General features: G+C 42.5%; 1 protein-coding gene across 1 annotated transcript in view; it reads right to left on the bottom strand.

The window, feature by feature from the left end:
* The window catches only part of LOC112572057, a 50320-nt gene that overhangs the window by 5459 nt on the left and 26743 nt on the right, over nt 1–18118 (bottom strand). Inside the window, exons 12-23 of the mRNA XM_025251572.1 lie at nt 16956–17146; nt 16555–16689; nt 15943–16086; nt 15620–15781; nt 12385–12552; nt 11631–11761; nt 11191–11383; nt 6690–6800; nt 5476–5684; nt 4295–4417; nt 1603–1811; nt 262–367 (exon numbers count right to left, since the gene is read on the bottom strand). Coding sequence (XP_025107357.1) covers nt 262–367; nt 1603–1811; nt 4295–4417; nt 5476–5684; nt 6690–6800; nt 11191–11383; nt 11631–11761; nt 12385–12552; nt 15620–15781; nt 15943–16086; nt 16555–16689; nt 16956–17146 — 1882 coding nt within the window. The remainder of the gene's footprint in view (nt 1–261; nt 368–1602; nt 1812–4294; nt 4418–5475; nt 5685–6689; nt 6801–11190; nt 11384–11630; nt 11762–12384; nt 12553–15619; nt 15782–15942; nt 16087–16554; nt 16690–16955; nt 17147–18118) is intronic.

Genomic DNA, 18118 nt, shown 5'->3' with positions numbered 1-18118 from the left:
CTCATAGTTATGATACATTTCAGCAAATGACGATTCCATTTGTGTTTCGAAATGTGTTTCAGCCGTCTTTGTGTGTCGCCTGTCTGTGCGTTGTGCTTTATCTATCTCCTGTCTTATTCAGTATATGTCTTTGGGTTCCTTTTGTCTTTGTGAGATTGACGTCTGTTGTGTGTCCGAAACCTCACATCCATCCATCCACCCACACGCGTGTGCATACGAACAAGAGTGTAATCTGTAAAAGTCATCTCAAGAGCTGCTCACTCTGTCGGAGGAGTTTTGCACGAAGAGTTCAAGAACGTCACAGAGCCGGCGGAAGGTGGGTCTCTTGCGAGGATCCTCTTGCCAGCAACAGCGCATGACACGATACCTGTCACAGGTAACAACACCTGTCACTTACCCCGCTTCATACTTTGTTACATGAACTATCATGAGATGCGTCTCGGTCTGGAAAACCCCCATGGTAACAGTGTGTGTGGTGTGTGTGTGAGTGTGTGCGTGTGTGTGTGAGAAAGAGTGTGTGTGTGAGTGTGTGCGTGTGTGAGAGAGTGTGTGTGAGAGAGAGTGTGGTATGTGTGTGCGCTCGTGCGTGGAAGAGTCCGTGCTCGCTTACGTGTGTGCTTTCGTCTACATGTTTGTGTGTAGGTTGGGGGGAGAAAGAGGGAGAGATCGAATCACGTGCACGTGACTTGTGAATTGACTGATGCATATTAAATAATTATTCAAGATCATATAGCCTTCTAAAAATAATGCCCGTCGGTGACGTAATTCTCTTTCCCATTGTAACAGAAGTCATTCCAAATGTGCCTGCCAAATATTGACATTCCTTGCTCTTTCTTTGACAAATATTGATATTTCCTGCACCTTCTTTAACAACACAATAAAATTTGTATTCGGCATCTCTAGAACCCCCGCTACTGTCTCAAAATGTTAAGAATATAAACAAAGGCTAGTTTTTCTTGGTTTGATTAAGCTTGTCGTCAATCAAGAGATTAAATAAAATCAGCAACAAGCGGAAAGAAATGACGGGCTTGACCTGCTTTATCTTCGGTCCTCGTCCTAATTTACGTGTAGCAAATCTGTCAGCCAGCAAAATGTCTTCCACATTTCGATTTTCTCACGAGGACATACCGCGTGGGCGACTTGCAACAACCGACTATTGCAAGCTCTTTGTCTCCAAATGGTCTCCAAAGATGCAAATTGAGAGTGCGACTGAACACAATCTGTAGTCACACACAAAACTGACAGTTCTCTTCCTTCACGACAAACATTGCTAATACTTGATCATGGGCTTAGCTCCCTTCTAAATCTTTTTTCATCTTGTGTCTCGAGGCAAAAGGGATTTTCACATCTTTAATGTCCACCTAAAAATGTTTTCCCTCTTAAAACAAAAGCTGAATCAACGCCGATTTCTTTGATCAACTCGACTTAATGAGTATTACTGTATCTTTAATAAGGCTAGAACTCTGTCGCCATAGCAAAATTGGACTCGCGAGCAAACAAACGGAGACAAAATCCAGGTAACTGACAGCAGGTGTAGGGGGTAAAATAAGTCCAGGGAACTCAAAGCAAGTGTAGAGGGTAAAGAAAGTGGAGGTGACTCACAGCGGGTCTGGGCAGCTAGGTGGTTGCGGAAGTCGATAGTGAGACTGGTGCATGTCGCAGATGCGGTCAGGAGGAATGCCGGCGTATGGAGTCCCTCCAAAGGTGGCCACCTCCCACAGCAGGATGCCGTAGGACCACACGTCGCTTTTGCTGCTGTACTGTCCCCACAACAAGGCCTCGGGACTCAGCCATTTGTAGGGAATGCGACCCTAAGGATGGAGGCGAACGCAGGATGACTTGGATGTTGCTGTTGGTGTTAGTTGTGGTGGTAGTGATGGTTTATAATGAGGATGAGAAGGCTAGAATAAGGAGGAAAAAGAAGACGACTTTGGTGGTGGTGGTGCTGCTGCTGCTGCTGCTGATAACCTTAGTGGTGATGGTGTATAGTGATAATGAGGAAGGTTTCAATGAGGACAGGAGGATAGGGATTGGAAGAAGAGGAACTGGAAGAAAAAGGAGGACAATTGGAGGGCAAAAGTACAAAGGATTGTAAGAGATACTGGGGGAGAAAAGAAGAAAAAATTAGATGAGAGAGATTTCAAACAGGGAAAGGACTTTCAAAGATACGGACATCATAAAAAAATCTGTCAAGACGTTTTAACCTACATTCCTGGACGAAAATATGTCAGATATTGTCCACTCGTTGTTTAAAAGTTTATTCTCGAATGCAATTATCTTAGGAAAGTTACATTTACTTTTTTAACTTCGCAGCTTGCTGAAAAACAATTTTTTGTATGATTTTAATTTCAACCTTTTTTTAATTTATGTTTGTGCAGCTCCTGCATAATCTCTTCTTTCTTCTCCTATGCTGTAATCGTGTTATTTCGCTTAGTTTGCATAGTTTTACAAGATGTTTAAAAAGAACATTTTTCAATCATTTGATTTGTGGGTTTGACCTACAGGAACAACAGCCTGTTTGTTCCCACATTTGATCAAAATGACATTTCTTGGTACTCTTTTGCTTGGAGGTAGCTTATTTTATCAAATGTTTCCTGTTGAGTGATTTCATTGCACAAGGTCTCTCTTCACGCACCCTTGTCTGCAGTCAAGTATCTGTCCCTTTATTTCTGAGGTTTGTCATCCATAATCATCTCACATTAGGTCATGAGGCCAACGTGTATGTGCCACTCAAACTGATTCACTGATCACTAGTGAAGGTAGGCTGGAGTTCGAACACATGGAATGGCAGATATTCACCCAAGGAATTTGTTTATCTGGGCTAGTAATGAAAACCGGAAATGATGTGACTTCATGTTGCAGCAGAAAACAAGTATATTGTATACTGACTGCCCTAATTTGCCCAGAAATAATGTCACGTTCTGCCTTTTATTTTAAAGAAAAAAAAAATAATCGGGAGGACGTAATTTTGCTGTTTTATCTGCCATTCTTTCTTGATTGTTCTGGAAGGTGAAGATCATACAAAGCGAAAAGAAAAAAATCTTTATTTATTTTCGCTATTACATATTCTGGTTAAGAAATATGTAGTGTGTTCAGAAATTTCCTTCATTTTTTTCATTAGCACTACGTAACTCAGATAAAAACTTGACAAAAGCATCAGCACGGTATTATTCGGCGAGTTTTGATTTTGGTTCCTTATTCTCAGCTGTTTACTCTGAAAATAAAAACTGTTTTCTGTATAACATTTTGTTTACTTTCGCATTTTTCCTTACATTAAGAACGCTCGAAGCTAGTGTTTCTCCTCTCCGTGACTTTAAATTTTGTTAGTGATTTCGTTGGTTGATCTGATGATTCGGATAAAAGTGCGCATGCGCAGTAAGTCCGATTCTGAAAGCTCGCGAAATGAGACCGACTTTGCATGACACAGATTCTCATTAAAATCCGTTCAAGGCAGCACAAGGCAAATCTCACGTGAAGGAGCCTAATGGAGCCGAATTTAGAAAACACAGAGAAACGTATTGAAAAGATTCCCTAGAATGTGAACTTGTCTGGGAATCGATAGCTGGTCGGTTATCAGCGGAAGCTGTGTGGTTTCAGAAAGGACTTTGAACTGATTGCGAAAAGTAGGTCTGCTTGACGTACATAAGAGTTACATTTCAACACTAAACCAAATTTACTTCGAATCATGATGCCCACCCAACGACTGGCAATAGTTAAGGGACAGAGAGATAGAGAGTGTATTTGTGTGTATGTATAAATGTGTAAGTTGTTGTAGGTCCAGTTTAGAACTAGTTGCACTCCGCTGATGTTTTTGCTTGGATGGAGTGAAACCGTCCTGGAGGACGTTGACGACAGCGTGTTCTGGTCCTCGGAAAGTTGCCTCGGGCAGAGGGTGAGGGCGGCTCTTGGCCTTTCCTGACAACCTCTCCCCTCCCCACTAACCTTCTTTGAAGTCAAGAGAACTTGAGCATCGGTCGTCTGCTGACTCTGAAATCTGTGAGCTGAGGAAGGTCCCCAATGATCCAGATGTAAGGCCTGCGGGTATCACTTTGCTTGCGATCTTTGAGGTTGTTCGTTCTTAGGTCTTTATTAATGGCATTCATTTGTTCGTTTGTTAATGCAGAATTGTGATTGCAGTTTATATATCTTAAACTTAACCCGTCAACATCCATTTGGCGGGTAAGATAGAAAGAACAATGGGTGGGCGGACATGCAGATAGATTTATAATAAAAAATGAACAACAAATCAAATAACCACCACAAGTTAAATAACAAAAGATAACCAATGAGTTACCTTTGACTTCCGGAAATAGTAGCCGTTCTCGTACACGTCTTTGGAGAGTCCGAAGTCTGATAACTTCGCTACAGGGCCAGAGGTCAGGAGACAATTGCGTGCGGCAAGGTCCCGATGGATGCACTGTTAGGATTGAGATGAGAGATGAATGATGTAGCAAGTGCTGAACTAAGTAGATTATGGCTAATACGTGTGCTTAGTAAATAATCAGTTAATATGTATGTACAATAAATAAATAGGTAGATGTTTGTGTGCTCAAAATAGACTAGTGTGTGCACATGCCAGCTAATGTCCTAGCTTTTAAAAGAGGTAGGAAGCAACTGGATGAGTGGGCATGTCCATCATAAACACCACTCTACCTGAGTTTTCACTGTGAATCATTTCTAACGCTTCTAACGTAAATACATTTTGTCTTTAAGTCAGTAAGTAAACATCACCCTGACAGGACAAATGACCTCCGAGGAGATTTGCAGAAGGTAAGTAGTAGGTTCGTCCTAATATGCAATTCCCCCCCCCCCACCTCCCCGAAATAAGCGAAAAGACGAGGAAGCGGACTGAAGTAGCAAAATCAAAAGTCATATGTCACAGGTCCAGAACTTTATTATGCTTTTTATGCTGTTTTGGTGGGAAAGGATTTTAACTAAGTATCGAATGCTTCACTCCAGAAGGTAGTCGATATAGAAGAGGATACAAATGTTGACTTTTGGTACTGGAGGCTTTTTTGGCAGCTGGTGTTCTTCTCTCCACTAAATTCTGAAGACCCAGCGACCCTAGAGTAGGGTGTAATGGTTCCATTATTGCCTGTTTCATTGTTTTTAGATTGACTTCTGATTAGAAGTGTGTATCACTGGTTACGATTTACAGGAATGACATTTAGTTATTTTATCGATATTGTTTACCTGTCACCTATTATTAAATGAACTTTGTTAATTACTGATTGATAAACTGACCACACATATTTTTATCTATATCTCCAAGATACATTTGTAATTAAGTAATTTTATGTTTTATTTGGATGATGATGATGTAATCTAGACTGTAAGTGGTTTACATAATCATGATAGCTGCAGACAGTACAATGTGATGGTAGATTCTGATGTTGGTACAAAGATTATGCAGGTGGTAGAGGAAGCTGCACAGAAACTAAAGAGTGGAGAAAGCACACCTGGTGCACGGCATACCTTGACACTCTCCAGGTGACTCATCCCTCGCGCGATGTGCCAGGCGAAGAGCATGAGGTCGGAGTGGGTGGTGACCTGAAGCACCTTTTGTTCACTCACAGTTCCATCCGGGGCCACGCTAACGTATTGTTCGTGACGCAGTTTCTGGTTCCGCAGGTATGACAGCAGGTCTCCACCTGTGGCCAGCTCCATGATGATGTACAAGTTACCTGCAGATGAGGAATGAGAGCACTGCTTATTACTGATGACAGCTTTTACCTACAGATGTGAAAAGTAATTCTATTATTGATGGTAGTGTTTACCTAGAGATAAGGAATGAGAACACAGTTTTGAATACTCATGACAGTATCTACCTGTAGGAGAGCGAGCACTGTTTATTAATGATGATAATTTTTACGTGTAGATGAGGAAAAAGATCACTTCATTATCGATGACAGTTTTAAAATGCAGACGAGAGTACAGTTTATTGGTGATAGCAGTTTTAAACCTGTAGGGGAGGAAAGATAAGGGAATCTCTAAACTACGTTTCATTGCACACACCTGTTCTTTAAGGCTGTTCCACTTTTGCCTGAACAGAATTAGAGGACGAAGCCAGGCAACTGTTATGTATATTTGTTTAATTAAATTTTTGAAACTGTTGTGATCAATCTTTTCTTCCTACTTTGACAACAACGCTTAAGGTGTAAATGTAATTATTTACGGGGCCTTTTAAAGACAGTCAAATATTAAGAGGTAAATTTAAAATATGATCTCCATGAGGCTCCGTTGCCTAGTTACTGCGGTCCACTGAGGCACAGAAGTTTATTAGGCCTCCTCGCGCCTGTAGCTAGAAAACGCCCAACCAACAGCTTTATCTTTTTACCTTTTACTTTTACCTCTACTTTTTAAATTTATCTTCATATTTTAACTTTTTTTCTTATGTCGCCCTGCTATTTCTGTCCTAAATGGAACCAATGAAGCATTATTTATGTGCTTTGAAAGTCATCAGTACTACCTATCAATACAACAAAATAAAAATAAATGCAACAAGAACAAGTGGCAAAGTTAAGCAAAAATATGTAATTCTTCAAGAATTTCATGCTCAGGTGGCACTGAATAAAATAGTACTGAAGCACTGTGCAGACTTTGCAGGACGGTGTACATGTCTTAGAGGTCTTCAGAATGGTGGAAGCTCGTGAGTTGTGATTCCCTGTCCACTTCTTGCTGAATCTCACCTTGGTGGACACACGAGCCAAGCAGACGAATGATGTTGGGGTGATGGCCCACCAGAAGCATCTGCTCCAGCTCCTGCTGAAGGATCTGTCTCTCGTCTTCACTGGCTTTGTCTGATTTGGCAAGAAAGAAAGATCACTTTGGAAGACAAGATGGGAGTCAGATTACATACTGAATATCTGGTGTGCCTAAATACAGTCAAATCTCCCTACTATGCCACCCCTCTACTATGCCACTCTCGGTATTATGCCACTTTTGCTCGGTCCCGACTATAAATTCAATGTAAAAAAAAATTTACTATGCCACCCCTACTCTCGCTACTATGCCACTTTTTTTGTGACTGTTACAAGACACAAGTTGTAAAATTCCGCGCAGTGCTCGATTACTATACTGTACGGTAGTGTGGGACATAGCAGTTAGGTGGATGGAACATAGCACGCACACAGGGAGGGTGGAGGCTGGCAATGTAGGGGGGGGGGTGGTCGCTGGCCGGGTGACAGCCACGTGACAGAGGGAAGGTGTGAGGGGGTCGACTAGCGACAGGATGCAGGTGCGCGGATGTGGTTGGGAGGGGTGGAGGATGAAGAGGTGAGGGGGAGAATGAGAGGAGACAGCTAGCGAAGCCGACGATTCTTGAGAGCTTTGGACCAGACCTGGGCAAAGGCCTCCTGTCTCTGACTGGCCCGCCCTCCAATATATATACTATACATACAGTATTAGGTAAAACTGAGTTAACTATATTAGTCCGGCCCTCTAAAACCATCCCAATTTCTCATGCGGCCCCTTGGGAAAATTAATTGCCCACCCCTGCTTTGGACTGACAGGTAACTTGAACAAATAAAGCCGTTTTTACGAACCCTCTCTACTATGCCACTCTCGCTACTATGCCACTTTTGCTCGGTCCCGGTAGGTGGCATAGTAGGGAGATTTGACTGTATTGGTTATTGGTTGAAGCCACAGTACCTACTGATTTATTTTAATCACCAATTGTCCGCATACTCTTAGCACCCACAGGTTTGTCTACATCACGTAGTGTTCATGTATTCTTAGCAGTAAAGGTTTATTTTCATAATTCGCATTCCACGTTCTCTCAGCACCTACATAGTTCTTTTTTCAGCAGTTACACCCACGTACTTCTAGCATTTACTAGCTTATTTGAATGTCACATTGTTCCCGAACTCTCCAGTTGAATGAAGGTCTATTCTAATCAACTACATTCAACGAACTTCTCGGTCATAGAGGGCTACATAAAATCTCTGATTGGCCACCTTTAAGTCTAGATTTCATCATTATCATCATCTATCATCCATCCTCACCATCCATCACCAATAATCCATCGATCAATCATCATAAACATGAGAGGATTCTGTGATAATACTGACAAATTTTAACCTCACAGCCCTGGTATATAGGTCACTTAGTGGTCTTTGTAGAAATTCAATGACCTTGCTGGCTATCGTGACCACCCTCATCAAGCAAGATTTGCCTTTGATTGCTAGAACCCTAAACCACACTGACAGGATAAGTGTTAGAATTCTTTCAATCAGGTTGCGATTCACCGACTCAACTACAGGGCCATTGACACCGAAATATTATAATTAATTGCCTTTACAGGCACCGACGTGCTTTTCTGGAAACAATAGCAGTATTTTCCTGAACGGAAAGTTTATTTCAAGGGCTGTGCCAAGGTACTCAAATCTTTGCACGTGTTCTACCATCTCATTGTCCATTATCAAGGATGTATGAATAAGTTGGTGTTTTCTCCTGTCAAGGACCAGTTCTTTAGTTTTAGAGACACGAAGCACCAGAAAACTTTCTTTAAATCCCGAATGTAATTTCTTAATTTGAAGAAAGTAATTTGCCAGTCAGTTCTCGCCCCCGAGACGAGCAACCAGCACCAAGTCATCTGCAAACTTGATCAACGATAGGGCACAATAGGGAAGATCTGTCCGGACTGGTGTAGACAGAGAACATTACCGGGGACAAAACACATCCCTGTGGGGCTCCTGTACTGATCATCAGAGTGTTGGAGAGTGTGCCTCCCCAAGCTAACCCTCAGTGTAGTAGAGATGTGACAGTGTTTAGTGACAGGAGACGTCTTCATAGCAAGTGTGGCTGAATGTATACAAGCGGGTCAGGTTCTAGCTGCTCAGCAATAGCACTGAAGCAATTCAGCGGTGGGGAACGTCCGGCCAGCGGACCGCGTATAGAGCTTTGTGAAAGAAATTTGATTCGACCCACCAAGACAATTGCAGATTTTAGGCAATTTACAAGAATTGTTTTTCACAGCGAAATACATTTTTATTAAGCGAATAATAACAACAACGTCAGTTTTGAGGGACACGCACGGAAGGTCTACTACGGGAGAGACAGGACACATACCAGTACATCAGACACGTGTGCCTCTGGATGGTGTACTTATACGGACGATTTGGGAAAATTATGCATGCGTGTGACCTTCACCCTAAGCCAAGGGTTGACTACTTGTGGTTTGATCAGGGTTGTTGATGCATGTAGCGTTTTTAGACTATGATGGCTCATATCATTTACAAATGTTGTTTACACTCCTCCTACAGGTATCCAGCATTATCCTTTAATGGATTTTCAAAGGATGAACAATTCAAAAAGCTTTGGATTTTAAAAACTGGTTTAAGCTTATGAGATTATTTGTGCACGTGAAAGCGTGTCTGTGTGTGTAACATGTGTATAGACACTTTGCAAAAGCCATGAACTCCTTTATTAGGAGGAGGTATTGTGAATTATTATTATTCTTGGATTCTGGTGACTCAGAGGACAGTAATACATGTAGATGTTAACGCACTGGCGAAACTACAGCTTGACCAAATAGAGCAAGCTAATTTTTTGTCTGGTCTGCGAATGATGTCGATTTTACAAATGGCTCTTGGGGCTTTTGTCATTCCACCACTACACAAACTCTGCGGCTTTTGGTTTGAGACCGAACTTCCTATGACACTGACTCGAGACCCACACGACTGAACAACATGCAAGGATTGCTTAAGAAAAGCATTTCTTGTCACTGGGACATGTTCGTTCCCAGTAGCTTTTGCCACCTAAAGGCACGCAAGACAACAGTTATCAAAAGCCATGTGGTGCTGGCTGATTGTAGATTGTTCTTCGTTAACACGAGATGATAGGAGACAGACGACCGCTGATGACTTCTGTGCAAGAGCTAGTACAGTGCGTGACAATGAGGATGCTGTCTGGTACCTGTCCACTTTCATTTCTGTACTCAAGCAGGTACTTTGAAGTCCTGTTCGGTAGGAGATGCTTTTTCTTACCATCAAGAGAGAAGGAGAGAGAGAGCGAAAGCTGTTGCAGAATGGGATGATGGGATTTTCCTGCTCCCGCGCGCGTGCTCATTAATTTAATAAAAGGGAAAAGAAATCCGTTCTTGGCAGTTCACTATCAGGCACTGAAGCACTGCCTAGTAAATTGGCACGTCTCCTGTCAGAGTGATAAGGCTATTTCTGGTCTTGTAAATTCCTCGACAGCTAAGGGACCTGCGTAAAGTTCATCACTTTGACACACCGACACACATAATTATGTGTTCCATAAGGACTGAGACAGAAGGGTGGAGGTGGAAGACAAAGACAGAAAGGAGAGAGAAAAAGAAGTTGTGTCGCAAACTATGATTTGGTCATTGATGCGCTACGAATAATTTGCTAGAGTAATAATAAAATAAAACGCAATAATAATAATAGTAGAAATAATAACTGCACATAAACTTCTGCAAAATGTAGGAAAGAGAATATATTATAAGTTTCTCTCCACTTCCTTCAGCTCAATAGGATTGCACCCAAAACCTCTCTTCGATGACATAAGAAACTGACTTCAACTTGCCACGAACAGCTCTCGATCTTAGGTCGAAACCAGTACAGAAAGAAAAAGATTCCTTCCCTTCTTCCTCCGTCCACCCAATACGACGCACACCATCTGGTTATTTTCTAGAATTCATCACCGTCTTTCTCATACAAATCACACGTTTCAATCCTCTTAATCAGTGAGCCCTCCCGTAGAAACTAAAAAACAAATGCTTCAGAACGTTCCAGAACAGCAAGAATAGATGGTCTTGTGGCACTCTCATCCAAAATAAATCCTTCCGAAAGATACACACCACGCAAACAATTCATTGTTCTTTCGTCTGCGACAACACCTTTTATCGACTTCACGTCGGTGCTAAGCAGCAGGCGACTTTGTATTATCCTCCCCAAAATAAGCTAACATAATAAAAACCGCTATTAGACAGGAAACATACAATAAAAAGTCATTTTTACCTATAGCCTTGTGTTGGCCTAAGGGGCCTTCTCTTTCTGGCCCCTTAACATTTGAGCCCTCAGTTCTTCTATATCTTTTGGGATGGACATGGCGTCTCTCTCTGATCACATTTTACACAGGTAACGAGAACTTGTAATGGCTTGTCAACACCTGACCCATCGGTATCCTACCTGTGTGACACTATGGCGTTCGCTTTAGTTTATTTACCTTTCAGTCTTTTTACGGCTACTCGCGTCCAGTCCTTGCTGTCATGGTGACTGAGTCGTACCACACCCTCGTGCACTTGTCCAAACGCACCCTTGCCGATCAGGTGACCGACATGGAGGCGCTTGATTGGCTGGCGGAAGCTGGAGGTGCTATGGGTGACGATTCCACTATCAACAGTAACCTCTACCTTTAGCTGCATCTCGTTGTGAGAAAACAACGAAAGATTTTGGTGATCATCATCATCATCATAATGTTTCAGAACTTTATCAAGGAAAAAAGATAATTGTATTTCAGAAAGAAAGCTCATCAGTTTGTCATTTTGTCTGCTTTGGTCTGTGATTGCGAGTCTATCGGTCTGTGATATTTTTTTTCTGTCGGTCTGTCAGCTTGTGACAACTCTGACAGCCATTGTACTTCCTGTGTATCGGTGAGAAACTCACTGGTGAGTACTGCAAGCCAAAGCACCGGAAGCACACGCGTTGTCGTCTGGCACAGAGCAGCGACAGCAGCATGATCACAATCACCGTTGCCATGACGACGACAATGCCCACTCCTATGGCCACCATGGATTCTATAATATATAACACCACAATTGAGTATTTCGTAGTACAACAGAAAATAAAAGATGATTCGTCTGTAAGATTTCTAAACTGCTGTTTTCTTAGACTGAAGTAATTATCTTAATGCTGATGTCTGACATAATGATATACAAATAAAAGAATTGTGTTCTACACAGTTAAAGCTACATCACTACATCACGGATATCATATTATTATTGTAGATGTGTCCAAGGCAAAAGTATTAATGAATTACATGTTTTGACCTATGACCTATTCAATTTAACATTAGAATTCCAAAAGAGCGCTCGCTTGAGGTGGGTGGTGGAGGCTGATACCATCCCAGGGAGCACGATAATAAACACTTTTGTGTTCAGTGGAAAAGAATGACAAAAGAATCACAAATGGCTTAAGCACTCTACTGCTGCTGTGATAAATACTACATTTGTTGTGAGGAAATCGATAAGCACTTTTCACTAATTCAGTGAAACTCGAGAAATGCTGAGTTTATTTCTCGTCTGGGGTCGAAGGAGTGCACAAGGTCAGACGTATTTGTCTCTGGAAGCGGAGCTTGATGTAAAGAAGTCAGGCAACCGCCCGGGCGAAGCACTTTACTATCCAAACCAAACACGGTTACCTGGCTGTATCTGCTGCGGTCCACCTGTCGAAGGCAGGTGTTCACTTGTGACGTAGGTATACAAGCCGCGCGTGGTGATCAAAGGTTTTCCGGATTTGCCCAGGTCAAGACCACCAGTTCCCGTGACATGTTCACGTTCTCCCGATCCTTTTTCAGAGACATTCGGAGCTGGGGAAGAAAGTAAACCAGATGATACATATTCGCATTCCTCTAAGCTCACAAATATGAATTGCTTATTGTAAGATTTTGCGCCATACTTGCTAAAAACAGGGACACCTGAGGCTTTCACCTTTCAGGAGTCGAAGTAATTGATTGCAAGAAAAAATGAATTTCCTCCAAGGGATGCTACAAGGGGATTCAGTTCCGGCTTTGTTACATGTAAGCTGACGTGCTTAGTTGTTCTGATCATCTCTAGTCGTGTGTTAACTAGTGAATCCTTAGTCATTGATTCTACTGTCGTTCTTATTCTTTCATCTATAAATACATCAAGTAAATGAAGTAGCTCGCCCTCACACACCTCAATGCAAAGGCCCTGAACGAACATTTCTTCAGATGTACCGGTTTAAAAGGGGATTGCCTCCTTTTGAGCTGTATATCTATCACCACTAAAGAAAAATAAAATAAAAAAAAATTCATGCAAAGTCGTCTGCAGCATTCTTCCCGAATCTCTCGTCCAGATTTAGACCGTCGTGCAGAACTAAGCACCAGTCTTCACTTCTCGGAAAGCTTTTCGTCGTTACATGATGGTGATGGAGAAGTTACTGCACATTTTATACCAGTAAAAAAATAAACAAACAAGCACACTCAAGTGGGAAAAGCTGACACAGAGGTGATGCCCTCTCGTGCAGAGCGCTCAAGGCTCCGTGTTAATGGATTTCGCCATTTTGCAGACGATGCTCAATCAAGGCGACGCCTCACCTTCTTGTCACCCTCGGACACCTTCACGATGATGTAGTTGCTAATGAATGGAAATACACAGAATGTTTTTTCTCTTTTAAAAAAAAAAGTCTGCTCACTGGAAAGACTAACGAGGACAGACAAACACTTGAATTGTTTCGTAAAAGTGCACATCACCAGATGCTCCTATCAAAATTGCTGTGCTCTGTCAGCAACACTAACGGGCCTGAGTGGCATGGCTGAGCCCCGAGGTCTTCTGTGGGTGAAGATTCGCTGTCTTATTGACAGAACCCACTGCTTTGCAGTGAATGAGACTCTCTTCCTGGCCTTCCATAAAAAATACTCCACCTTCTCACTCTTGTTTGCATGGCGGCATGTATTCTCTTTATATACAAGCTGGTTGCCTGTATATTTGTGTCTGCCTGTACATGCATGTTTGTAAGAGGATCAAAAGTTTCTCAAAGCTCTGAGTTCTTTAAAGCCTAAAAATGTATGTTTCCTGACCGTCAGATCATTACATGGAAATGGTCAGTCCTCCAACCCCAATCTCAGATGTGTGGATGTCCTCCTTGCGTGTCTTTTCCCTCCATTTGCGAGCAGTAACTGTGCTCCACCCTCATTGAAACCCGTTTATTAATCAATAAACATCTTGTGTGTAATGTAATGGTCTAGGTATTGATTGTGGATACCTACTTCGGAATAGGCATTGATTGTAGAGAGCTACTTCAGACTGCACATTGTGGACCACTGCTCCCTACTAGACATTTCCTGTAGACAGTACTTCAGAGCCATGTTTATACATCACTAGTGCCGACTCCATGATCTCTATCGGTGTCACTGTTGCTGATGCTGCGATAGCAGTGACTTGCCTCTCCTGTACTCTCCTGTGCTCTCCTGTCTGAGTGTAACAGTTGCCTACTTGCATGTTGCTTGCATGCTAACTGTTCCACTGGGACAGGCAGTCCCCGTTGTTGATTTAATGTTAATAAAACGGTGAGTTTTACTGTAACATAAGTGATCTCAGCGAAAAGATGGAGCACAGAAGATTTTCTTTCACAGAAGTGCGTTCACGTGATTTACCTTCGCTGTAAGCAAAGTTTTGCGAGCAGACGAGAGAAGCTAACCAAGGCATTGCCTGCAGCCGTAGCAACGGAAGAATCTATTAAGCAGTAAGAAGATGCGATGGAGCCAATGGCCTGCCGTAATTTGTTTCAGCTTCACATTTCTATGGAAAACAGATAAGCCATGATCTATTTTTTCCCTTCTTTACTCCCGCCTGTCTTATTTTGTGGTATCTCTTTTTTAGTCTCTCTCTCATTTAGGTTCTGCAATTATCTGGGAAGCACGGTGGTGAAGATCTGCTAATGTTAAGTTTACTGATGACCTCAGACTATCAATGAAATATTTTTATCCAAATTGGAATTCTTTGCTAGGTAATCATGGCGTTTAGTGTGTTTCTTTCTATTTAAAAAAAAAAACGTTTTCTGCTTTGCTTTGATTCTAAAGATTAAAACAAATCGTACACTAGGTTCAGAATATGGTTGTCCTGTTGCTGGCACATATTATTATCGCTATACCTGGCTACTACACTATCGTTTTCTATAGAACTATAGAAAGTGAAATCCAAGTTTTGTTAGTTTGTCTCAAAACAAGACCCTCCTCAATGAACCAGTTCATCTGAAATATAGATAGCGAACACCCTCTTACATACATCTTTCACTTCATATTGCTCGTGTCCAGTCCCAATACCACAGCAATTATACATTTCGCTAGTTCTGTACTTAGACTGGTGTATTATACAGTACTTATATATCATGTAAGTACTTAATGTGACAACATCTTTACAACATGGACCTCTCAGTGCTTCTCATTTTATGGAGCTGTTTACTCGTGACGATATGCAGCTAGTGGTGTGACGCCACAAAACGTAATTAGCAGGGTGACGGTATGCAGCTAGTGGTGTGACGCCACTAAACGTAATTAGGAGGGTGACGTTATGTAGCTAGTGATGTCACGCCACAAAACGTAAGTAGCATGGTGATGTTATGCAGCTAGTGGTGTGACGCCACAAAACGTAATTAGGAGGGTGACGTTATGAAGCTAGTGGTGTGACGCCACAAAACGTAAGTAGCATGGTGATGTTATGAAGCTAGTGGTGTGACGCCACAAAAGGTAAGTAGCATGGTGACGTTATGTAGCTAGTGGTGTGACGCCACTAAACGTAAGTAGCAGGGTGACGTTTCAGGACAATACATATGGCGTCGTTGGCGTCTAGAGTTTGTGGACAGAGCGACACCTCCATGCCTGAACTGCTTTCATGACAAAGGTTGTGACCTACCTCCCTGACATGTCACTGTGTCCAGACCTGTGACGACCTTGTGACCCTGGCGACACGTGCACTGTTCAATAGACGTGCTGCCCGCGGGACTGGTACTGAACTCGGGGCACTGGCGGCAACTGTGGGGCCCGTGCTGCTCCTTGTACGTGTTTCTGGGGCACGCTGAGGACGACAAAGGCGCTGAGTGTGTGGTGGACAGTGACAAACGATCATCAGCATTCACACACGTCTGCAGTGAAATAACTGGGATTCTGAGAAAATATGGCGCACGTTTACGTGACCGTCACGTTTATCTCAAGTATCAGATGGGTAATGTGACGTACCTTTGCACTCTCTGTTTTCAGACTCGGTGTAACCTTTGGCACAGACACAGGCGCTGGCGCCCTCTGTAAGCGTCACACTATGTTTCAAGCATCTTATGCATGCGCTGTTGTCTACTTCCGGTTTGTAGAATCCATTTGGGCATGCTGAAAACGAAAAGAAAGTAAAGATTTTATTAGACTGTAAAAGTTATAAATATGAAAAAGTGACGTTAACTTTACACCCACTGAATAGTCACAACTGGCAAACGTAGACAGACTTGTCCACGTAATTAAAGATGTAAGTTAATAACTTCAACAGACTTCTACAGGTATTTAAAACCCTACGCTAGTAAGACTCAACAGACTTGTTAGAATCTTAACAAAAACTCTTTAAAGATTAACGTTGGTGGCTCCATCACATTGTGTGCTTAGCGTCTTCTGTTGCCAAGCCTCGCGAGATTTGTGTTCTTACCGTGATGCAACTCGGTGGACGAGCTGAAACCTTCACAGTCGTATCATCCACCACTGGAATGGCTCAAACGTCTCCAGTTTTACTTTGGCAAACCCCAGTAAACTCGTATTAGCAACAGATTATCTCAAGCCTTTATGAACACGTAGGAAACGTAGCCTTACGTTGGCATGGACCGTTAGACTCCTCCACGTATTCATAACCCTCCATGCACTGACAGCTGCCCTGGCCGGCCAATGGTCTCTGAAATGGTGGGCACCACTCACAGCGCATGCTTTCTAGCTGACCCTGCTCACAGCCTGCACATACAGCCAACAGAGTATCAATGAGTGAGTGAGCGAGTGAGAAAGGTTACTTATAAATCAACTGAACTCTACAGCAACACATAATGAAGATAGGGGTAATGGTGGTGCTGGTGGTGATTGTGATGTTTAAAGCTTATTATAAATGCGAGAGAAAAAGACAGATATTGAAAACTAAAAGTCTGGCTACAATGTAATGTATTACGTGAGTGAGTGAGAGAGAGAATGTGTGTGCGTATATCTATATATTGTGCCAGGCTTACCTGAAAACAGGGGGCACCTGAGGCGTTCACCTGTCAGGTGTCGAAGTGACGTCATAGCGAGTTCCCGGGGCCAGGAGCATTGTGGGAATGAAGGTACCTCGACGTGAGGTGAGGCGGCGGCTGCATGCTGCACTAAGCGCACCACCCAGAAAAGACGACAATCGCAGTGCCAGCTTGCATTCGTAAGAGTTCTGTCAAGTAAGGAGACTCTTTGTTCATATACGTGAACCTGACATTACATTTCCTTTATTTCTACATCATCTCCGCACTGCTTTAGGTCATAGTGGTTTTGTATGACGCATACAATTCATGACCATAAGGCTTCAACTCTTACATCCACACATATGTCTTGTTTACTGCATTAAATAAAGCATAATGAGGCCTGTGTGTGTGTGGTTCTTCATGAAACCTATGCAGTTTTTTCGAGGATATTTGTTTCGCGTACATATCTGAACAAAAAGACACAAGCTGTGTAAAACAAAACATTTAATTTTTGAAACACACTTTTTTATTTGTCAGCACATTTGAGTTTGAAAAATATTAAGCTCCAGGTAACTGTCTAGTTAACAGGAAATAAAAATGTCGTGTATATATAAACAGTTAGTAATTTTAATATACACACACACGCACAAACTGCGGTGCAGACCTAGCAGAAAACATTGTTCTAAGAAGGCTTTCCGGAAAGACGGAAGGTGAAACCTGTTGACTACGTGAAGAGTGAAGGGAGATAACCGAAAAGCACCAGGAGACAACTCGATCACAAGAAAAATAAAAGAAAGCCCAAACGGCTTAGTAATGGGTCTGTCGGCCAATCGCCCCAAGGCCACCGATGTCGCATTGACCCACACGTCCGGCACCACCTGCTGAGTGAAGATGACTGATCAACACAGGGGTTCGCAGTATCATCTGGCAGACGCTGCAACCAACAGCCGCCGCCCACACCATCCGACGATTCGGTTTTGAAGTTTCAGGCTAAAAAGGCTCGCCCGGCGATGGAAGGGGAAACGGACAGTAAACAGCCAAAAAAATGTTAATTAAACATCTACTACCAGCTTCCTTCACTGGGTCGACTGTGTTAAGGACATTTGATTCCTTACTCGTGACATAACTTATTTGGAGAAAACAGCGATTCAAGGAAAATCGAAAGAAGACACAAAAAATGG

This window comes from Pomacea canaliculata, linkage group LG9 (assembly GCF_003073045.1).
Source record: "Pomacea canaliculata isolate SZHN2017 linkage group LG9, ASM307304v1, whole genome shotgun sequence".
In the NCBI taxonomy this organism is placed as follows: domain Eukaryota; kingdom Metazoa; phylum Mollusca; class Gastropoda; order Architaenioglossa; family Ampullariidae; genus Pomacea; species Pomacea canaliculata.
The sequence above is the reverse complement of the archived record's forward strand: the minus strand, read 5'-3'. Positions and strand labels throughout refer to the sequence as shown.